General features: G+C 45.6%; 1 protein-coding gene across 2 annotated transcripts in view; it reads left to right on the forward strand.

Annotated features, from left to right (window-relative positions):
• SLC1A2 (solute carrier family 1 member 2) overlaps positions 1-23,997 on the forward strand; it is a 134,280-nt gene that overhangs the window by 62,712 nt on the left and 47,571 nt on the right. For both annotated transcript variants that reach the window (XM_036106771.2, XM_036106766.2), the window contains exons 2-3: positions 20,830-20,969; positions 22,778-22,930. In XM_036106771.2, coding sequence (XP_035962664.1) covers positions 20,830-20,969; positions 22,778-22,930 — 293 coding nt within the window. The remainder of the gene's footprint in view (positions 1-20,829; positions 20,970-22,777; positions 22,931-23,997) is intronic.

Consider the following 23,997-nt stretch of genomic DNA (forward strand, 5'->3'; position numbering starts at 1 on the left):
GATTTGATCCATGGCTCTAGTTTGTTGACCTGTGGTCTAAAAGACAGACTGTACATGCAGAGCATAGAATCATCTTTTCCCACTTATTCCAGAGACTTCAACAAATGACATCTGGCACATATAAAATACTGAACAAATGCCGGCTATTATTATTACTTATGTGGTAAGTAAGGCCAATAACAGTGATAACATTAATGATAATTATAACAACACTAATTGCATAATGAGATATAATGAATTATGAGTAATATGTCATCAAAATTTTCAAGGATTGTTTCTATACTATTAGGGGAGCTTCCACTCTATATACTTAAAGAGCTGGAAAGCACCACAGAGGCATCCAATTCTAATACCTCATTTTACAGACGAATCTTAGGCTCACATAAGAGATGACACAGGTACAAGTTCACATAGCAAACTAGTGATAGTTTTGGGATTTGCAGCTGTTTCCTCCAGCCCTTCTGCAGCCTTGAACCACTCTACCCAATGGACACATGGTGTGCCTGGTACATTTGAGCATACAGGTAGAGTCAGAGCATAAAGATTTGTTGATTTTTGCATCCAAAGTGCATGGTGTGGTGACTTAGGATCGGTATGATTCTAGGCATGTTCTTGAGCCAGTGGAAAGACCTGGTTCTGGACCAGCATGTGTTTTATGACTCATGAGGACTCCCTGCTGCGGGGATGACTCAGATGTCTGTTTTACACAAAGATTACTAAACACCTCTTGCTCCGTTTGAAAACAATGAATAAAATGAATAGTTACTCATTGCCTTACTTACTACCTCTTCGTCACTGTTTCCAATGGCTTAGCTCATTCAGCCATCTAAAAAGAGCATGTCTTCAATTTGCATACTTGTAAAAGGCTTCCTCTCAAATCCCCCATCAGCATGGACAGAGAGAGATGGACCCATGGACACTTTTGTCTACACTCTTTGGGACAGACTCATTGGCCAAATTCTTCATGGTGGATAAAACTCTCATTGGGTTTTGGTTAACCAGCAGTGATACAATGCTCTAGAAGGTGGCTATTTTGGAAGCACGGTTCTTTAGCTTTTTTCCCCCCAAATTTATTTCCAAGTGTTATTACTCAGGGTCACTTACATAAATCAATGAAAAGAAATATTTTCATGAATCAAAACTGTGTCATGGAATCCTCTGGTCTCACGTACCACAGAGACCTCAGTATACAGAATGGAACATTTGGGATTGATTTACCACCTTTTAAAGCCAAAGGTCAGCAAACTTTTCTGCACAGGATCAGATAGTAAATATTTTAGGCTTCTTGGGCCATATGGTGGGCTGTGATTTGCTGAGACCTGCTCTAAACTCCAGTTAGTGATAAAGAGCAGACCAAAAGATGGAGTATTTAAATTGGTTGCCCAGTTACTTGAATGTAGTCTTTAAATGTAGTCTCTTTGGAGTTGGACAGATGTAAGGTTTAGCCCTGTGGTTCTGCTGCTTAGTGGGTGATTTAAGACAGGTTAGTTCCCTGGGGTTCCTTGTCTATAAAATAGAGACAGTAATAATCCCCTTTATAGACTTGTATGGAACCAGCAAAGGAAGTCACTTACCAAAGAGCTGGTATGCTGCCTAAAGATAGTAGTAGAATCAGTACTGTTATTGATAACCAGGCTCAGTGGGTGAAAGGAGATTATCAATAGCATACAATTAAGGAATTGATCTCTCTGGTCACCTTCAAAGGTGGGATGTGCCAAGAAACCTTTTCCATCATCTTCTGCAGGATAAGTCTGGGACCGTACCAGATTTGCTTTGCATCGTTGCAAGGAGCCTCATGCTAAATCATGACAGACCGTCTTTCCTTCTCTGAAAAATAAGGCCTCACATCAGTCAGAGGAAAATCTCAAATTAGAAATCCTTTGCTGAACATTCTCTTCAGCTGTAGAATTAGGCCACATGGCCTGCTCTGGGTCAGGATCATCAATGTCATCTGAGAACAAGTGGTGAGGATTGACTGCAGACCGCAGGAGCTCCGGGACCTCGGCTCATTAGTTCCCAGCGACTTCGTCATATTGCCTCCTGTCATTTTGCAACTCCTGTTGCTAAGGCTGACGTTAGAAAGAGTTTGGCCTGAAGCCACATATGTGTTCAACATCCTTAGGGAATATAGCTTTCAATAACTAAGTTTTTTAGGCATAGATAAAGAAATATAGATATTTTTGAAAAATTATGAACTATGAAGTTGAGGTTGGGTGTGTTGGTGAGACTGGTGAATGACAGGTTTACTCAAGAATGGCAAAATAGGGGCGCCTGGGTGGCTCATTTGGTTGAGCATCTGGCTCTTGATTTCGGCTCCAGTCATGATCTCAGGGTCCTGGGATCAAGCCCCACATCGGGCTCCACACTCAGCGGGGGGTCTGCTTGAGATTCTCTCCCTCTCCCTCTGCCCCTTTGGTTGCTAGCACACTCTCTCTCTCTCTCAAATAAATAAATAAATCTTAAAAAAAAAAGAATGGCAAAATAAAATAATGAAAAGCAGCAACCTCTGCCTTCTACACACACCCACACACATACACACTTTCCCTGGGACAACTCAAGGTGAGGTCCATGATTCAGGAGCTAAGGAACATCTAAGAATGTCATTCTCATGAGGTTCCAGGTTCTCGCAGCCACCATGTTGTCGTGAGAAAGGATTAGGTTTTCAGTAGAGACAGACCGGGATGTGATTCCCACCTTTGCCCTTTCCTAGCTGATTGACAACAGGCAACTTAATCTTGCTTTCTCATCTGTAAAATGACTAATAGCCCCTTCTCATGTGGTATGAAATGTCCATCTTAAGAGATACTGTCTTCCTGACTGTACAGGCTGGCGTCCAAATGACCAAACCTGCACCCCCCACCCCCACTGTAGACTTGTAAAAAACAGACTGAAGTCACTCTCAGCATTTTAACACATGCTAAGTCATTACTCCAGAGAGTTACGATCCTGGAGCCATTGATAACAAGGAGATCTGCTGAGAAGACAATGAAAGCCAGTTCCACCCTCTGTCATCCTCTAGCCAGTCCTGGATTCTCTCTCAGCCACGGCCTCTGCCTGCTCTCGGGCAAGGTAAGATCGCAGGTCACCGGCTTCATGCTTTCACACTTGTCCCCTGGGAAACTTGGCTCCAAGTTGTAAATTATGTGACATCCTTGGTAACGATGTGATTCACTCTGTTGAACCACTCTGTAGCCTGGCAAAGAAATATTCATTCCTTGTTTGGGGATTTTATTGAAACGCACAGGGAAAGCTCCCTTCTATAAATGGGACAGGGCTGCTAACTCAATAGGAGTCAGGAAGGTATGTGAACAAAATTAGGGAGCAGTTCTCTTTCCTTTTAACACTTGAAAAATAACAGTGCAAGCACAATGACAGATGGTATTTGATGCTTGGCCTTGGCGTCAGGGAAGCAATAGGGATTGACGCGGACTGTGGCCAGCTGGAAAGTCCGTGTTCATCTACAGGAGAATCACTTCTCAGTTCTAGCTGATTGTTGCCACTCAGGAATCTAGGTTCTGGGGTATCTAGATATTCCAGTACTTTGGTGTGAAGTCGATTAGCTTTTCAATGTTGTGAAATGATTCAAATGAAAAAACCACCACCATAATGACAACAACAATCTTGCATTACCTTTGACTTTATAAAGCACTTCTACGGACCCCCAGGGAAACCTGGTGGGGAAAAAAATGAAGTTGAAGGGGAAGAAATGGTTGTGTGGACCAATACCTCAAAAATTGTATATGGCAGTTATTGCAACATTCTCCAAGTGGAAAAGCTTGACTTTGTCATCCAAGTTTTATCGCGCAGGAAAGTGGGTAAAGCACTGTTAGTACTTTCAATACAACCTTAAAATGAAGAGCATTGATGTTCAGTTAAAATTTTAAACAATGAACAATTTACTGGCAGTTATCGCTGCACATTAAAAGAGGTTTTAGAATTAATACCCAACTTGTTATCATTAACACTGTTAAAGTTACTACTTATTAAGCTTAGCCATAAAGAAAAAGAATCCTTATGTAAAGGGGAGGAGTAGATTTGGTGACTTCTCTCCATTAATTTTGGGTGTAATGGTATGGGACAAGGTCATAGTTTCTTAGTGGCAGAAGAGACTTTGTGTGAACACTTGCTAAGTAGGGAGGGATGGGGACTGAGACCCACCCTGGGAGCATGCATGAGGGGCAACAGCTGGGCAGCTGTTGGACAGTCCATCAGGCTGTGTTTTGCTGATTGGGCTAAGGAAGTTGGGAATGAAAAAGGAAGTAAAGAGAAAGAGGAGAGACACTTTGGGAGTGTATGAGGAGGAAAAAGAAAAATGCCTACAATGAAATTTTATTATGTGTGTGCCGGGTGGTGTGTGATGTAAAGCCTCTTCCTCTTCTCCCCATCCTGTATTATAGTGATTTCTCAGGACCGGATTGTGGGGTTGGATCTGTTCTCAAATAAAGCACAAAGGGCTGAGTGTGAGCTGAATGCAGCCTCAGGGTAGACAGGGAGAAGGTGGGTGGAGGAAGGAGGCAAGATTGCCCACAGTGGAAAAGCCTGCCACTTCTGTGTTAAGTCAAAGCTCTAGGATATGATGGAGTCCAGGGAACCCATTTCAAGGAACACTACAGATCTTATCCAACCCCTAGTCCCATATTTTGTCCTAGCACTTAATTTGATCTACCAATTTTTACTGAATACATTTAGGTGCCTGGCATTGTACGGGCCACTATATAGCGGATTCAAGCAGAGACAGGGCACGATCTTGCTTTGATGTCATTATTTAAGAGCCAGCTAGAGAAGTCACCCAGTCAGGAAGAAACTACGCTCAGAAATAAATTAAAGATTTTACAAGTTGAGCAAGATTGAGCCTTTCTTCCCAAGCACCTGAGATGAAGGGCACTCACCTCAGTTGCCAGGGAATGGAGTGGTGTTGATGGTTCACGGCAAACATACTGGACCACTTCCTGGGGTGTGGAGGGGAGGTGGGGCTGGAATGCCTTCAGGAAGTGCATAAAAAGTCAGCTGCGGTTACTTTTGGCAAGGTCGTTGGATGACGGTTTGAGCTTTGGGAGACCCCAGGCTAAGGAGTTTCATGCACCCTTTCCTTATGCTTTGTTTGGCTCCTCTCCAAATCCATATCCATATCCATGTGGTGGGGGTGGGGAACCCCTTAGCCAGTGCCTGAGCTGGGCAGTCTCTTGCCACTTCCTGCCAAGGGCATTTCCCAGATCTGTAGAATTGGGTCCCCCTAGTACCTCCAAATCATTATCTCTCCACAGATTCTTGTTGGGTATCTAATACGTATTGGGTCCAGGGGTAGAGACAGGCCCTTCCCACCTAGAATCGAAAGTCTTCTGGGGAAGACATTCAGATTTTAAGGAAACAACATGCATGTCATGAAATGTGAAATGCAGTATCATAGAGGCATGAAAAGTAAGCTGGGGCCTAGGAAAGGATTATTCAAAGGAGCAACATCTGGGGCGCCTGGATGGCTCAGTTGGTTGAGTGTCCCACTCTTGATCTCGGCTCAGCATGATCTCAGGGTCATGAGATTAAGCCCTGCGTTGGGCTCCATGCTCAGCGAGGAGTCTGCTCTGAGTTTCTCTCTCCTTCTCCCTCTGCCCGTCCCCCTGCTCGCACTCTCTCTCCCTCTCTCTCTGAAATACATTAAAAACAAACAAACAAACAAAAAACAAAGGAGCAACATCAAAGAGTCCATTAAGCTTTCAGGTTCTAATGTGAGAAGTACTACAACCCCAAACACCAAGCACTGCATCGTCCATTAAAAACGGGGGAAGTGGGTAACCACAGAGGAGTAGTCCGCTTGTGGACTGTGCCATGTCCACGCAGGGCACTGTGAAGCAACTGTCTCGGCCAGTGGCCAGTGTGAGAAAGGCATGTTCTTCTCTTAGGAGACAGTTTTCCTGATGAGAGGGTTTCCCTGCTGGTGATGGGATGGCTCAGGTTTTCACTAATAAAATCAGCATATCAAGCTAATGTAGAAATGATTGGGCAGTCAGGAAGCTGAGTTGACTGGTGGAGTCAGCGGGGACTGAATATTTAGCTGACTGATCAGTAGCCACAAATTTAGTGGCTTATTAGAAGGAACTGAGGTAAGGAAAGGCACAGGTCCCCGACAGGGGAGGTCCTGAGGTGCTTCCCTGGGTGATGGGAGCCCTCAGAGACACGATGTTGACCAGCCTTTGGTGTTGACCAACTGGTGACTGGCTAAGGAGAGAAAGCTGTTGCTTCAGCCTGTGTCTTTCTAACACTTCCCTCAGAGCTGGGTGAAGGGAGGAAGGCTGGTGCCAAGGGGTTCAGCCTGAATCTCAGCTGGGGAGGCTGAGAGGCATGAATCTGTCTGAGCATGCTGCCTCTCTGGACGGAGCTCTAGAAGGTGGGGAGTGGGTATAGAGGGGATCTCCGTGTCTGTCACCTTGCCTCTTGAGCTTATTGTAAACATCAAATGAGATAATGTAGGAAACACTGAGCCTAGGGCCTGGGACCACAGTTAGTTTTCTATTGTTGCTATAACAAACTACCACAAGTTGAGTGTTGTGAAACAATACAGATTTATTGTCTTATACTTCTGGAGGTCAAAAGTCCAAAATGGGTCTCATGGGGCTAAAAGCAAAGTGTCAGCATGGCTGCATTCTTTCCTGGAGGCTCTAAAGAAGAATGCCTTTCCTCGCCTTTGCCAGCTTCTAGAAGCCACCCACATATTCCTTGGCTCATGGCCCCTTCCTCAATCTGCAAAGCCAGCAGTGTGGGGCTGAGTCTTTCTCATGCTGCTGTCTCTCGAATTCTCTCTTGTCCTGCCTCCCTTCCACTTTTAAGGACCTTTGTGGTTACACTGAGCACACCTGGATAATCCAGGATAAACTCTCTACCTCAGGGTTAGCAAACTTAATTCCTTTTTGCCGTGTCACTCACAAAGTCACAGGTTCTGGGGGTTAGGACATGGACATTTTGCGGGCGGTGAGGGGGTGTTATTATGCGTACTATAGGGACATACTAAAAAGTCAATCAATGGTCCTTATTACGAGAGCTCCCTCAAATGTGGGGTCAAAGCCTCGGCTCTGGCAGATTCTGGGGTTCTGCACGCTAGAGGGCTAGAAAGCCTGCCTTGCCTCGCTCAGGGGAGCAGGGATGTGGCCAGACTCCACCTGGAGGGTTGTGCCCAGTCTAGGAGGCACATCGTAAAGGGATGTAAGTGGTTTGGGGTGCTGCAGCCAGGACGGTGAGGAGCTTGAGGAGGAGAAAACCCTGAGCAGAGAGAAGAGCCGCCTTCATGTGCCTGGATGGAGAGGGAGACAGGCTTCGTGTATTGTTAAGTGTCGTGTTACGAGAAGAGCATGAGCCTTTCTCTCGGGTAGAGTCGGCTTCCAGTCCCAGCTCAGGCCCTCACCAGCCATTGGGCAAATGACTTCATCTCTGACCTCCAGTTTTTTCATCCAGTAAGAAGGAATAATAATAGCATCTGCCTTGTACGAGTGTTGGGGGGGAGTGAATGAGATAGTGGGCAGGAAGCAGCTAATACATTGCCCAATGGTCACTGTCGCCAGTGTTCTTAGACACCTCTGTGGGACAGAAAAGTAACCAGTGGGTAGAAGCTCCAGGGAAACAGATCTAGGTTTTTCACGAAGGAAGAGCTTTGTGATCACCAAAGCTAGGCAGTGACAAGATGGTGGGGCGTGTGATGTACCGGTCCCTTCCCTGCAACTGTTTGGTGATTGACCAGATATTCACACGTGTGTGGACGGCCACAAAGTCACCTGGGTGCTTTTTCAAAAGCCCAGAGCTCTAGGCCCCCACCCAGATGTGCTCATTTGGGATATTCAGTGATGGAGCTTGGAGATCTGTTTTTGTTTTTTGTTTTTTGTTTTTTTCCAGTAGCTTTTATTTTCTGAAAGCAGCTTTAGATTCACAGCAAAATGGAGCAGCAAGTACAGAGATTTCCTCCCCACCCCCCCAGGCTGTGCCCTCAAACACATGCAGGATCTCCCAACTATCAACAACCCCCACCAGAGAGCAACATTTGTTACAACTGGGGAACCACCGGAGGTCCGTGGTTGATGTTAGGGTTCACTCTTGGTGCTGAACATTCTATGGGTGGACAAATGTTTAACATGTGTCCATTATTATAGTATCATACAAAGTATCGCTGCTCTAAAAATCCTTTGGACTTCACCTATTCACCCCTCCCACCCCCAACCCCCAGCAACCACTGGTCTTCTTACTAACTCTATAGTTTTGCCTTTTTCAGAATGTCCTATGTAGAGTATGTAGCCTTTTTGGATTAGCATCTTTCACTTAGCAATGTGCATCCATGTTTCTTCCATTGTCTTTTCATGGCTTGGTAGCTCTTTTTTTTTTTTTTTTTTTTTAGCTCTAATATTCCATTGTCTGGATGTACCACAGTTTATTGATCCATTTATCTGCTGAAAGACATCTTGGTTGCTTCCAAGTTTTGGCAGTTTCACAATTTCCCATAATTACAAAGCTGCTATCAACAACCATGTGTGGATACACATTTTGGAGGTCTGTGGTTTTCACAAGTGATTCAGAGACAGATTTAGGGCCTCTTGACCTGATAATCATTTGTCCTGAGGTAGATGGAGGTCTGGAGCCTCTCCAGTCCTGAAATTCTATGAGGATTCTATGAGGACGGTGTGGAAGCTCTGGTATGGACTAGACATTTTCCTTCCTCCCTCTGGACTTTGCTCCCCCTAAGCAAAATCCCTCTTTTGCCTCCATGTTCAGTGTCCATGTTTACTGCTAGCACAAAATTACCGAATGTAAAGAGCAGCTTTTCCAAGACTGGAGAGAGCTGGCCTGGTTTTCCAAGTCAGGACTGCTGCGTTCAAATCCAGACTCTACAACCCTCGAACTGTGACACTGGGCCATAATGTAACCATCCGATGCCTCCGTTTCCCCTCCAGTAAAGGTTGCCGATAATAGTATTTACCTCATGAAGTTATTGTGAGAATTGAGTTCCTGTGTATAAAAAGCTTAGAAAAGTAAGCTTTGCTTATGTTCCTTGCTATCATTATAGCCCTCAGAATTTGTATCCTTCTTATTACCAGTTACCAGAGAGTTGAGTCCTTCTGAGGCAGGGGGGAGTCCTTCCTGGTGAGGGGCCAGGGTTATTCCACATCAGTACGTGCTGCTTGAGTCCCCGGGAACAGGATGACACCTGTGCATGCTGGTTGTCCAAGGGGAGAAGTCAGTTAAATGGGTGCCCCTTTCCCACATGGTACCTCTGAGGCCAGGAGCCAGAAGCAATCTTCGTCTAAGGTACGCAACAAGGTGATGGCTTCCTGGAGCTTCTTCACCCTTTTCCTGACCTGGCAGCATGCTCCTCTCTCTGCTTTCTTTTTTTTTTTTTTTTTTTTTTTTAAAGATTTTATTTATTTATTTGAGAGAGAGAGAATGAGAGAGAGCGAGCACATGAGAGGGGGGAGGGTCAGAGGGAGAAGCAGACTCCCTGCTGAGCAGGGAGCCCGATGTGGGACTCGATCCAGGGACTCCATCCAGGGACTCCAGGATCATGACCTGAGCCGAAGGCAGTCGCTTAACCAACTGAGCCACCCAGGCACCCCTCTCTCTGCTTTCTTTGTCTGGGTGCTCGGTAGTGTGTCTCCAAAGTTCATAGCGCCTTGAGGGACTTGGGGAGTTTGAACGTATCTGTCACTCTGCAGATACCCCAAGAAAGGATGGACCCAAAGAGTCCTGGACTCAAAGGCAGATGGCAGCACAGATTTAATCCTGGCTGCACAACCACTGGTTCAAACCCCAGCTCCTCCATTTCTAAGCTTTGTGAGCTGGGGCAAGTTTCAGCATCTCTGTTTCTGAGATGGGATCATTCTTCCCTTCTCAGGGATGCCATGAAGACAAAATGAGATAATGGATAAGACATTATTTTGCCAAGTCTGCACAGGTTAACTTATCATGAAATTATTAATAACAGACTTCTTAATTCAACCGAGGAACTGTTGGTGATTGTAAGTTAAAAGATGAGCACAAGGAGAAGAGTTTCCATATGGAAGGGAAGGTGATGTGTTGAGGGATCTTGGCAGCTACAGGCATGGAAAAGCAGAAGAAGGGAAAGACCACAAACATCTTTTTTGGCCAGGGAGAGCCCTCTCTTATAACCCGGGCCACCCCAAATCCCACCGTTTCTGTCTCATCTGAAGGAGACATTCACATGTCCCCCGTGTATAAGGTGTTCTTGGGGCAAAGTTAGCACCCTTTCTTTTGCTGGCAAAGCCATCGCTATGGGAATCAGCCACTTGGGGGCCAACAACATAATTTAGTTTGCCTGTTTATTTTAAACTTTTTTGATTCAAGTCTAAAACACAGACAGAAAAGCACACAAATCTTAAGTGACCAGCTTGATTAAGTTTCTCAAATTGAACACACATGTGAAACTAGCATCCAGATTAAAAAAAAAACAAAAAAAGAAAAAGGAAATTGTTAGTATTCCAGAAACCCTGTTGAGGACACGAAGTTTTTCTTTTTTTTTTTAAATTAACATATAATGTATTATTTTTTTTCAGGGGTACAGGTCTGTGATTCATCAGTCTTACACAGTTCACAGCACTCACCATAGCACATACCCTCCCCAATGTCCATCACCCAGCCACCCCATCCCTCCCACACCCCTCCACTCCAGCAACCCTCAGTTTGTTTCCTGAGATTGAGTCTCTTATGGTTTGTCTCCCTCTCTGGTTTCATCTTGTTTCATTCTTCACTCCCTTCTCCTATGATCCTCTGTCTTATTTCTCAAATTCCACATATCAGTGAGATATGATAATTGTCTTTCTCTGATTGACTTATTTCGCTTAGCATAATACTCTCTAGTTCCATCCATGTCTTTGCAAATGGCAAGATTTCATTTTTTGATGGCTGCATAATATTCCATTGTGTATATATACCACATCGTCTTTATCCATTCATCTGTCGATGGACATCTTGGCTTTTTCCATAGTTTGGCTATTGTGGACATGGCTGCTATAAACATCAGGGTGCACGTGCCCCTTTGGATCACTACGTTTGTATCTTTGGAGTAAATACCCGGTAGTGCAATTGCTGGGTCGTAGGGTAGCTCTATTTTCAACTTTTTGAGGAACCTCCATACTGTTTTCCAGAGTGGCTTGCATTCCCACCAACAGGGTAGGAGGGTTCCCCTTTCTCTGCATCCCCGCCAACATCTGTCATTTCCTGACTTGTTAATTTTAGCCATTCCGACTGGTGTGAGGTGGTATCTCATTGTGGCTTTGATTTGGATTCCCTGATGCCGAATGATACTGAGCACTTTTTCATGTGTTTGTGAGGCCACGGAGTTTTAAACACAGTTGACTTCAGACCTGACCCTGGGCAGTAGCATGCGCTTGGCAAAGGTTATGTTCGATGTCCTGAGCTCCTCTCCTTTTACTTGGCTCCTGGGTGTGGTTCTGGCCAGGACCCATGTCAAAGGGTCCCCCTCAGGACATCCTATTTTTAGGGAGAGATCTGAGAACCTCCTTCACACTGGGTTGTCAGGGAAGGGGTTGCTTTTTCCATGGCCTTCTGGCTTCAATCTGAGATGCAAAGGACGGGACTCTCAAGGAAGAATTTCAGGCCTCTGGGAGCCAGAAATGGGCACCTTTGAAGCCCCCCGGAGAAGCATAAAGGAAATCCAAAAACATCTCCCCATAAAAGCATAGTGTGGCGTTTCCAGGGTCAGCCCGGGGGGATCTCACTATTTGCAGGGTCGTGGTGACCACTTGTCTTCTTGTTTGGAATTGACACTGCATTGCCAGATTGGCTGCAGGGTCTAAAAGGAGACAAAAGGCACATGGACTGCTCTGCTCAAGAAGGGGAAGGACCACACTGATGAAAAGCAATTGTAAGGTGTAACCAAACTGCCCAGGAAGTCCCAGCCACTTGCTGTGCCTGGTCTCTGCCTGGTGCCTGAAGGCTCTGCGGCTAATTAAGCCACTTAGTCAACATCCAGGCTCCTCCCCTGCCAGGCAGGCTAGGAGGGCTCTGCTTGGAAGCTTCGGGGACTAGAAGAAGAACTTGCCATGCCTGAAGGCCAGATTCAGAGCTCTGTTAATTAAGAGTGCTTCCAGAAGAGTCCTTCTGGCAAAGGAAAGAGTGGTCATGCTCTTTGGTAGAAGGACATTTTGGAAGGTCCAGATTTAGAGCTGTTGATTTTGGCAGTTGGGTCCTGGCACATCTTCCTGTGTCCTCGTCGGTTTCCCCTGAAGGCCTCATTATCTGAGCCCAGATTGGTTCATGGCTTCATCTTCCCCAGAGGATGCTGGGAGCACTGGGGCCACCATGCCTTGGGCAGGGCAGATGCATCAGAGCTGCCAGCAGGGAAGGGCCAGCCCTGCCTGGTGTCGACCTGCCCCTTCCTGCTACCTATAGGTTTTCCTAATGCAGGTCTTCCCTGGGACTAGAACATACTTTTTGTTGCCCATTCATTCATTCATTTCATTCATTCAACATGCAAAAATTGAGCATCTACCACACACCAGGAACCATGCTGGGTGTGAGGGAGACTAAGACAAGGCCATGCCCTCAGAGTTTATGTTCTAGTGGGGAAACAGACTAATCATTGTGATAAGTAGCTCAAGAGAGGTCAGCGCAGGTCAGCACCAGTAAGCTGCAGTCAACCAACAAGTAAGCTGCAGAAAAGTCAACCAAGACTTCCTCAAGGAAGTCCTACTTGAATTGAGTTTTGAAGAAGAAATAGAAGTTAGTCTAAGAAGGCTGGGTTGGAGGGGAGGATGGGGAGGACATTTTAGCCGGAGGAAACCGTTTGCTTCTAGGCAAACTGGGCCGAGGGCCAAATTCCCTGTGGCTCAAAACCCAGAATGCATGCCACATGACTTTCCCTGTTTCCTGGAGTTGTGCGGTGTTTTCAAATGTATTTTTATGTTGTTTGATGAAACGGAGGTGGGTAGCAATTACTTCAGGAGTGACGTGCCTCTAGAGACCGGGCTGGCTGGTGTCCTCCCGGGTCATGGCATAATCTTTATTTTTAGAAGAGGTTCCCAATTTGAGATGATTAAACACCCCACCCCAGTCTCTCTACGCAGGCTGGGAGGGTCACTGTTCCTTGGCATCTTATGTCTGTTTTGGGTGGTGCACCTTTCTGGAAATGGGCAAATCTGTTGTGTTGAGGCCGGCTTAAGTCCCTAACCTTAAGAGGATATCACAAATGTCCAGAGGTTTTATACTTAAGACTGTATTCCTGATGTTCTTTGAGAGGTTGTCCAGTCATTCCACAGTGTAGACGCTTACCGAGTGGGAACTTTCCAGGCCCCCACCCACTCTGGCTCTTCTGGGACTTCCTTTTCATAAAAAGCGCAAGTACCATTTGTCACCGAAACTCAACTCGCTAGAACTTAACTGTAAAGAAACCGTCTTAATGGTCATTTTGCACCATTTTAGGCATTTAAGACAAAGAAGGGGAACTAACATTGAATATCAGTTACATGTTACATTCTCTGTGGTGCTTTCCTAGGTATTATCACATTGAAGCTCTACACTGAACCAGTGAGTTGGGTGTTGTTGTCCAAGAAAGCAATGCCTGTCCCAGGCATGGCAGGGAAAGGAGATTTTAACCAAGAACCCCATGGCCATGGAATTATGTAATTGTATTCCATCAAGTCACCTTTTGGTAGCTGCTAATCAGTTGGTGGCTGGTGTTTTAACTTCTCTTTCTGGGAAAAACGGATGTTGTTTTAATTTACCTCTTCAGAATTCTGTCTCCTATAACTTCTTCCTTGCTCCTTGTGTGAGGATACCCCAAAGCCCCAGCTGGCTCTATTTTTGTCATTCATGGCATAACCAGTGGGGGCCCAGTAGTTTGGGAAATGGTATGAACAAATGACTCCTTTCCTGCAGTTTCTCATCCTGAATGTTTCTGTGTGTGAATGAATCTCCAATTCCACGCGAGTTGACTGTGAATGATATAGGTGGTCTCTTAATGAGTTAGGGATGAATTTGGCAATTGGCTGGTTCCAATGCCAGTCCATCTGTTTGACTCCATTCCTGTGGCATTGACCTGCCCACCTCAGAAATCTAGACTGAGACCTGGTCGAGGGGGGATAGGGGATTAAGAAGAAGCCTGATTTGTGGTAGCATTAGTAGTTCTACAAAAACATGTTTTTGGAAAGGGAAACATGGAGGTAAGGGAAACATAAAGCAATGGTGGCTGTTTTTATCGTTGATGTGTCTCTTGTCTCTCAGTCACATGTCTGCCCCTCCCTGTGGGGACAGACATGAAGCATTTGGGCTGTCCCCTCATGGTTGGTTGATGAAATGATTCATCCCTTGGTGACTCTAAGCTTATTCAGTCCTGAGTGACCAAAAATGGAGGCTACTGAGGGTGGTGAAGATCCTCTCCCTCCCCCCAAAGAATCACAGAATCTTAGAACATTAAAGAATTTCTAATTCAACCCTCTTATTTTATAGATTAAGAGCCTGGGACCACCCCCCCAAAAAAAAAATCAGCCAAAAATGATACCTAAACCCTATTGGTATCTTACACTGAGTTTGTTTTCATTATTCCATACTACTTTATCTCCTGTCTATTGATCTTAGGCAAGTAGCTTTATATCCATTTTATCCCCCATGCTATTTCTAACACAACCAGGTAGCAACAGGCCTGGAGTTAGAACCCGGACCGCCTGACTTCCCATTTCATTTTGTCTGCAGGTCCAATCCTGTCATGATTTGGGAAAACTATAAACCATGTTCTTTAGCCAGACCTCTGGATGTCCAGGAAAAAAGGCCATAGAAAAGGAATATTGTTTGTGAAGTCTAAAGTGGTTCACCGGCAGGAGCTTTCTAGAAAACATTTTTGTAATCTGAGAAATGGACACAGCAGCCCAAAGATCAACAGAAGAAGGGGCTGAGGGAGATTTGGGGGTTGTAAACCTTTCGTTTCATTCACGGGGTCTTTGAGGACACAGTGGCTTTTAGAGAGAGTCTGACTTCTTGGTCAGTGAGCATCCTTGACCCTGTTCCAGCAGTTCTTACAGGACCTAGTGAGGGTGGAGGAACTGGCGGGCTGGAAATGCCCCCACTGTCTTAGAGTTCCAGTCCCTTTCATAGCAAAGCTGGTGTTCTTTAGGGAGCCGGGGAAATCCCAGATGTGGGGCAATCACAGCTATAATCACCACGTCGTGGTGCTCCGTGCTCAGAGCTGATAGCCCCAGCATTTTCAGCGTTGTTTTCCAAACATGCCAACCACCTGAGGAGAAAGCCCCTCAGCAGGCTCTATTTCTGTTTTTGAGGGTCTGACCTAGGATCCCCCATTAGGGCAATTCCTGGGCATTGTCCCCTCAGGCCCTTGGCCTTGGGCAGCAGAGGGCTGCTTGGTGATGTCCCTTGTAGCTCTCACAGCCTCCAGGCCAAAACACGTCAATTGCTTTTGGGTTCCCTGGGGAATGTTCTGTTGTCATCTCACCGAGCCAGTGGAGGAGGAAGAGTGTGGTGCCAGATGCAGCAACAGGGAAGTGTGCAGGCAGGAGAGCCGAATCCGACCCCACATCTAATGAGCCTATTCTTAGAGGCTCTTGGCAGAGTGTGGGAAATCGAATGCTAATGAAAAGCAGGTTCTGAGAAGAGCTCAAAGCTCAGCACCAGCCCTATTACATGTTCCCTTTTGGGCCACAGAGGAAGTCTTGCACGATAAGCTGAGCTCACTGATGAGACAGCTCTCGCGGATTTGCGTGAGAGGGAACGGGGCAGTGACAGCAAAATGAACAGCCATTGACCTCATTCAGTGAAGTTAAGGCTGAAGGAAATTACAGGCTCATTCTTCCAGTTTCCAGTTATCCAAACAGCTGTCCCATCACATGGCCTTACTTTGTGGGGCCACGGGGAGCGATCCAGCAGTGGTGGTTTACAGAAACGTCCAATATTAAGGAATTGTCTTGCTAAATCTTCCATCCAGGGCACTCGAATAAAAATAGAGGTGGTCAGCGGTGTTGGCCAGCGTCAGGCTGGATGGATTTGGGCTAACCAAGGCACACCTGGGCTTTTATTTATTGTATTTTTTTTAATTTCTTTTTTTAAAAATTTTATGATGTTATGTTAGTCACCATACATTACATCATTAGTTTTTGATGTAGTGTTCCATGATTCATTGTTTGCGTATAACACCCAGTGCTCCATGCAGAACGTGCGCTCCTTAATACCCATCACCAGGCTAACCCATCCCCCCATCCCACTCCCCTCTAGAACCCTCAGTTTGTTTCTCAGAGTCCATAGTCTCTCATGGTTCGTCTCCCCCTCTGATTTCCCCCCCTTCATTCTTCCCTTCCTGCTCTCTTCTTCTTTTTTTATTTTTAACATATAATATATTATTTGTTTCAGAGGTACAGGTCTGTGATTCATCAGTCTTACTATAGCAGCAATGTCCACAATAGCCAAACTATGGAAAGAGCCAAAATGTCCATCAACAGATGAATGGATAAAGAAGATGTGGTACACACACACACACACACACACACACACACACACACACTGGAATATTACGCAGCCATCAAAAAATTGAAATCTTGCCATTTGCAACGACCTGGGTGGAACTGGAGGGTATTATGCTGAGCGAAATAAGCAATCAGAGAAAGACATGTATCATATGATCTCACTGATATGAGGAATTCTTAATCTCAGGAAACACCTGGGCTTTTCACTGCCTTCTTGCTTGGTTCTGTGTGTACTGCCACGCTCTAGGGAGGGAGGACTGGTAAGGGGCCCAGGGCACACACTTGAGATAACTTACTGTGTTCATCCAGGGAGCTTGCCCCCGTCGGGTCTCGCCAGGATAGCAAAGGCGCAGGCTCTGTGACCTTAGCCTTCCTCCGTGGTCCAGCTCACCTCTCTCTGCTTTCAGCGGGGACAGCTGAAACTCCTGTCATACTCGCAATGGTAATAGGGTGCAGCGTTACTGGTTTCTGGTTTGGCCTTCATTTGACTCAGTGCCTGTGCTAAAACCCAGCACGTAGATGCCTGGAGTTGCATCTGGTGGGAGCTTCAGGCTCTAGTTTGGATAGACAGGTTTCCAAAGTGTATATATTCCGTTGACCCGGGCAAACTGCATCATGAATTTAGGAGACCCCTCATTCCCTGCAGGTTTTTGTTCTAGTGTCCCTTTGTCACAGAAGCCTTCCCCAGCCACCTGATGGAGAATAGCACGCCTCCTCCCCACGCGTCCTCCTCCTGCCTGAATGTATCTCCACTTGAGATACATGTGTCCATTTATTTGTTCTTGCACTAAAATGTGCACTCTGTGAGAGCAAGGGCTTTGCCCGCTCTGTTTATTGTGGTGTCTTTAGCACCTCAAACAGCATGGGAACTGTCATATGTGTCCAGTAGAAATCTGTAGACTAAATGCAAGACTGGAAAGAGGCTTTCTGAAGCGGTATGCTACCAGTCTATCCATAAAAGGGCCTTGTTCCCAGGAGAAAGCAAGGTGCCCTTTGTAGTTGCTTTCTAATTCCTAATTTCTTCGAGCAAACATTCATCAAGCACTTGGAGCCAGGCGTGAAAGATCACAGCCCTGCTCTCCCAGGGTTCTCGGACTGGTGGCAGATGCAGACATTTGCATTAAATCCCTTCTTTAAGATGTAACTCTGGTATCAGCCCTCCTGGGAGCCTTTCTTGAACACTCTTCTTCCCCAAAGCAAGGTTAGGTGCCATTCTTCCCATTTGCATAGCATGCCCTGCAGAGCTTGACCATGGCCCACATGTAAAGCAGACAAGTACCGTACAGTGTGCTTTCTGTTTCCCCTTACGAACTCCTTAAGAGCAAGGATTGTACTTTACTCTTTTCTGAGTAGAACAGCTGACATATAGAGCACTCAGTAAGTAGGAGGTATCCTTGTGATTACCGCGGTTACTATGTGCATTCAGTAACCAGCATTCATATAGCTGTGTATGTGTGTAATCTCACTTAAAATATTCTGACGCTATATAAGGCTTAGAAACAGCTCTGTGTTGTTCTGTAATATGATATAATGTTGTCTTCTGCAGTATTCCCTGTTTCAGGCTCTCCTTGTGTTCTGGTGATGCAGTGATCATTTAGACTGGGATCTTTACCAAGAGTTCTTAGGGCTCCTAGATGCAGGCTGAGATCCTGATGTACTTTACAAATCATTCTCTATGTGCAGATGTCATGGACTCCTATGAGCCTGGAGCATTTGTTTCATTGCAACGGGGGCTGAGGAAGTCACAGAAATCCTCTCAATAAATACATGTGGATTCATGGCCTTTTGGCACCGCCCCTTTGATGTGGCTTTTGATTTGGGGTTGCAGGGACATTTTGTCATGGCCTGAAAATCAAACCAAGCATCGTGCTCCACAGGCCCCCAAGCACACTGCTGGACTGTGTACGCGTGTACCTAGTATCTGTGTGTTTTCACTTTGACATGACTGTTTTGATGCCTGACACTTTCATTCTATCCTGTGGAACTTTCCAGAACGTTTGGTGTAAATACTTGTTAGTCTCACTTAAATACCAACCATGGGCCCGAGTCTAACTTCGGTGGCAAAATGGCTTCAAATGAAGCAGAAGGCAGGGGATTACAATCTCAAGGGGATACCAAGCGATACCAAAGGCTGCCTGAGAGATCCCTCTCTAATTCAGAGACACACATGGCCTCCCTTTTTTGGCCATTTCTTGGTTTAGAGCTTCAGATGACTGGCTGGAGACGTGTTTTAAAATATCAAAAGATCCCAATGGAAACATTGACATGTGGTCTATCCTTGTTTAAAAAGATCGTTTTGATCATTTTCCCCTGCTGTGTTGTCCAAAGAGCCTTCCTGTCTGTCTTGCTTGGTGATTAGAGGAAGTGGGGTTTGTTGCTTGCTGACCAGATTGGCCCTCATCTGCTTGCTGTGAGCAGGCCTGTCCTACTTTCTTTTTAGACAGTCTGAGTGATCGTCAGCCACACACATTATCAGCTAGTCAGGGGTTGCCCCAAAACGAACCAGATGAGTAGATAATTAGGTCACTAAGGGGAGACCAAGATGCTTATATTTTGGAGTAATATTTTCAGTTGGGTATTCTAACCAGACCATGAAACATCATTCCTAATTTCATAGGATTTTGGTAGCAAGTGTATTAAGCAGCCTGTTACGAAAAAGTAAGTAGTTGTGTTTGGGTCCCTGGTCTTCAATCTGAGACTCTGGAAGCTAAGCTTGGTGTCTTGTTGGAACGGTGGTGCAAATAGGTAGGTCCCCTGAGTTCCATGTCACCCTTGTCACAAACTTGCTGAAGACTGCGTGTCTCCATGCTCCCTGCATGAAGGAACCACCTGCGAAGGTCTCATGCCAGGCCGCGAACACACGTTATCATGTTCATTTCCACGAGCGAGGCGTCAAGGCTTGCTTTCTACATACCACGCAGCTAGCAAGTGATGGAGGCATGATTTGAATCCCAGGTTCCCTCTTTCCAAAACCCACGCTATTTCTATTATAACCAGTGATTCCAAACCACTGGCCTGCAGATTGATACTGGTTCCAAAGAAGGCTTTTCCAGTCTGTGGCGAGAAAGTCTGGGTAAGGTTAATACCCTCCCATCTTGAAGGCGTTGCCATTTATCCGGAGACCGTGACCTGTCTTTCTTGGTGTTAAAGACTGCAAAAAATTGTAATCACATGATGGTGATTGGAAATGGCAGCTAACAAAAGTGTCTTAAGTTGTCAAAGTAAAAAAAAAAAAAATAAGGCCTTTCTATGTCAATCTCCGAGCTTAAATTTGAAATCTTACTGGCCTGGCAAATGGCAAAGCTGGACAAAGAGGTGGTGTACTTATTACCCCAACAAGGGTTTCACTGCAGACTCTCCCCACAGCTTGGGTTCCCATGGGATTTATCTGGAAAAGGGCTAGGCTGTATTGAGGGATGAAGGTGATCATGTGCTTCTTAAAGCCATCCTTCTTTGACGCTGAGGGGCATGACTCGGGCAGCTTAACAGAGTCCTGATAATGCAAATGACCTTTTAAAAACCACAGTAGATTGAATTAAAAAAACAAACAAACTAGGTAAACCATCCTTTCCAAAAGAGAGGCAAAGCTTGGCCTACCCACATTTATGACTTTTCTATGACCAGGATGGGGAAAGCTTGAGCTCAGAGGCATTTTAATGTAGCATGACTTAGGTCATGACTCTTCTGACCTTAGGTCATTCACACGTCACCATTTTGCCATTGATACAAGAATGAAAGAGCTCAGGTTTTAGAGGCAGACATATCTAGGTTTATATCTCCATTTCTTTTAGCCTTGCGACCCTGAGCAAGTTTACTTTCTGGAAAACGGGGCAGGGATTCCTGCCTTCCAGAGTTACCATGGTAGGCAACTCTTAGGAAAAAACCTCACCACTGCTTGTGGTATGCTTTTTTTTTTTTTTTTTAAGATTTTATTTATTTGAGACAGAGAGAGAAGAGGAGGGACAGAGGGAGAGGGAGAATCAGACTCCCCCCTGAGCAGGGAGCCCGATGCAGGACTCCATCCCAGGACCCTGGGATCATGACCTGAGCTGAAGGCAGACGCTTAATGACTGAGCCACCCAGGCATCCCGATCTTTACCATGATGATCCAAGATGGTAGGGATAGACGTGCCTGGCACATGGATGTTCAGTGTGTCCTGGTGTCCTGCTTACAGATAAACTGGAATTCAGAGTACCCTGAGTTGCTCTGGTTTTTATTTTCCTACCAGTGGTTCCAGATACCCCGCTGTGCCTGGGGGAGGCCTGTTTTACCTGCTCTTGCCTGAGCGCCTCTGACTGTGTCTGGGCAGCACCCAGCGGGCCCTAACCACTCCTTGTGCTTCTATCGCAGTGCCAACAACATGCCCAAGCAGGTGGAGGTACGAATGCACGACAGCCATCTCAGCTCAGAGGAACCGAAGCAGCGGCATCTAGGCTTGCGTCTGTGTGACAAGCTGGGGAAGAATCTCCTGCTCACGCTAACCGTGTTCGGTAGGTGACAGGTGCCGCCCCTCCTCCCTGGCTCTCTCCTGGCTCTTTGGGGAAGCTGGGTCCCACAGCCAGCCCTCCCACTGGAAGGAAGCCTCGTGTCCTCCCTAAGGCCTCCTTTGCCCAGGCATGGCTGCCTTGATGATAAATCTTCCCCTCACCTGCCCCAGCCATGCATTTTCTTCCTTGGGATTCTAGTCGTTCTTACAACTTCCAGTGAGTGTGTTAACATGCAGATTCCTGGCCCTGCACATGGAGAGCTTGGGCCATCTGCAGTGAGGTCTTGGAATCTGCATCCTAACAAAACTTCTAGGTGATTCCTAAGCAGATGGTCGGCATACCACATTTAGAGGAATACCTGCCTGAAGATAAAGGCAGCAGGTGCTGAAAACCCCACTAAGAGGGCTCCAGAGGTCTAGCCTACAAACACCTCATTACCTTCGATTAGCTTAGCACATTAGCTAATGAGGTCAGGGTGGAAGAGGCTTGTTCCGAAGCCTTGATCTGCTCTGGCTCCATCTCCAAAGTCTGATTCCTCTGCTTCAGACCTCGCCCAGGCTGTGGTTGTCCTTTGGTGTGACTGATGACACAATCTTGGTCTTAGCTTTTCAACCAGGGTTTATTGGAAATGGGGCAAATTGCAGGGTCTTGTAATGACAACCACACCATTTCCTCTCTTGAACCCTCTTGTTCTTCAGCTCTCTCTTAGGCAACACACAGGAGCAATGAACAACTCCTCACCTCCAACCCTTTCCCCACTCAGCTCCCTGGCTTCTCCTCCTTTGAGTCCGTCATCTTGGACGTCAGTGGACCAGGGTCAGAACTGTGGGCTTGCCACAGTTCAGTTTACTTAGTGAAAGAAGACAGAGGTGTGGTAGGGGTTTCCAAAGCTTACTTTGGAATAAAGAAATTTCACTCATCGTAGGTCGTCAAGAAGTATGTTTTTCTCTTGTAGAAGTAAAAAAAGATCAGGCTTTTGGCCACAGCCCTCCCTGCACATCCCTGGAGTTAACACCATAGCCCATGGACCTAGGAACTTCTGCCCTTCCTCTCAGCCAGTGGTGCTATGACCTGATTTGTGGTTTCATAAAAGAATCTTTGATGTTGACTGCCTGTTTGCTGATATCCAGTTTGTCTTGTGGAATCCCCGAGGATGCAAAGTGAAAGGCTCCTGCCAGCAACTCTGCCCAAATTGTTTCCTCCCAAATTACATACTTTTAGAGACGCCCCCTAATCTCCCATAAAAGTCTCCCACGAAAGCAAGTCTCACAATTATGTAAGAGAACATAGAAGTCAAGGACAAAACTTCTTGAGAATGAGCCATGGGGAAATTGTTGGGAGCCAAAGAAAATAGAAAGAAAAAGGAAACTCACACTAGCTTGGTAAATCAAATGTCCCTCAGTTAGAAAGGGAAGAAATACATTAAGCACCTTGCCACTGGCCAGGCCTAGGCTGGGGGGTAGGAAGCAATATTTGGTACTATGGATTATTTCTGCTGACGATCTCTGACGGTACAAGTGAACAGTATCCTCAAAGAAGTTAGTCAAGTCACCATATATCTTCCACATAAAGCCTTGAGAAGGCTCTCCTTGACCCTCCCAGAGCTGCTTGTTAGACTAGTTGGAGGTACACCAATATTCTCTCACCAGTCATTAAAATCAACTTTACTTATCCAATGGTATTTTTGTTACATGTTATTCATCATCCAATAATGGGGAGGTATGAGAAAGGTCAATGTCACTGAACCTCTAGAGCTATTCATTTGACTCAGGCAAAACAGAAATTCAGATATTTCCCCCTCTCCCTTCTAGGTGTCATCCTGGGGGCAGTGTGTGGAGGGCTTCTTCGCTTGGCATCTCCTCTCCACCCTGATGTGGTCATGTTAATAGCCTTCCCAGGGGATATACTCATGAGGATGCTAAAAATGCTCATCCTCCCTCTCATCATCTCCAGCTTAATCACAGGTAAGACCACCTCTCTGGAGCCTGTGGCCCAGATCATACTCTTGCTCTGGTTTGTGGATTGACCATCGAATCTCAATCTGGTTGAATGAATGAATGTGATTGTCTGTGTCATTTTCTTTCAGAGCCTTGGTTGTCCTGTCTCTCAAATGGGGATTATCAATCCTAAAAAAAGTATTGCATCTGTTGGTCAGTCTGACCATCTGTCTGTCTAGCAATAAAAGATGAAAAGGAAACACATGTTAAAAGTGATGATAAATGATAGAGATTTTAATTTTGAATGTATACTTTTCTCATTTTCCAAGTTATACTTTGTTCAGATACTGATAAATAAAAGTAACAGATAGAAAAGGAAATTTTCTCTTAACTATTTAACTGGGTATAGAGGGAAGTGGGTATGAAAAATAAAATAAAGCCTAGATATGAAACCCTTTGAGGTTTTTGGAAGAAAAGCTCCCTTAATGTGTAGATCATGTTCACTTGTTTTGGGCTGAAAGAATTGTTTTATTTGAAAGAATATTTTTGCTTCTATGGGCTTATACTGGCAGTTTTTTCCTTACCAAATGATATTGCTCAAATAGGGTATAAATTGATGTAGTTTAGAAACTGAGCTCTGAGTTAAGGATGAAAGCTAGGCTTTGATTGATATTTGGGTGCCATCGGGGTGACCTTAAGAAAGCCGTCCCTCTGGACTCTCCCCCTTATAAAGGAAGTGAGGCTCTGGAAACATCAAGAGATTCAGATGCTAAGCCAGGTTGTTCTAGAGTCTCATCTCTGGTCGACCAGTGAGCCTGGTGAATGCAAGGTCTCATCATTCAGCCCCAGAGTGAGTGACACTGTACTTTCACCTTAAAGGCTCCTTTGCAAACCAGAGAAAATGTTCTCCATGTCCGCTTAACAGTCCTTAGACTGGGTAAGCTGGCCAGGAAACTGAGCATCTGTTGGCCAGAATCCGACTTTAGGTTGTAAGGAGAAGTGGCTCATATATGGGTCAGCTCAATTCAGGAAAGCTTACAACAATGACTTCCTCCCCCATAGCAAGTGCTACAATGTCTCTGTCTAGTAAAAGC

Source organism: Halichoerus grypus, chromosome 11 (assembly GCF_964656455.1).
Source record: "Halichoerus grypus chromosome 11, mHalGry1.hap1.1, whole genome shotgun sequence".
NCBI classification, from domain to species: domain Eukaryota; kingdom Metazoa; phylum Chordata; class Mammalia; order Carnivora; family Phocidae; genus Halichoerus; species Halichoerus grypus.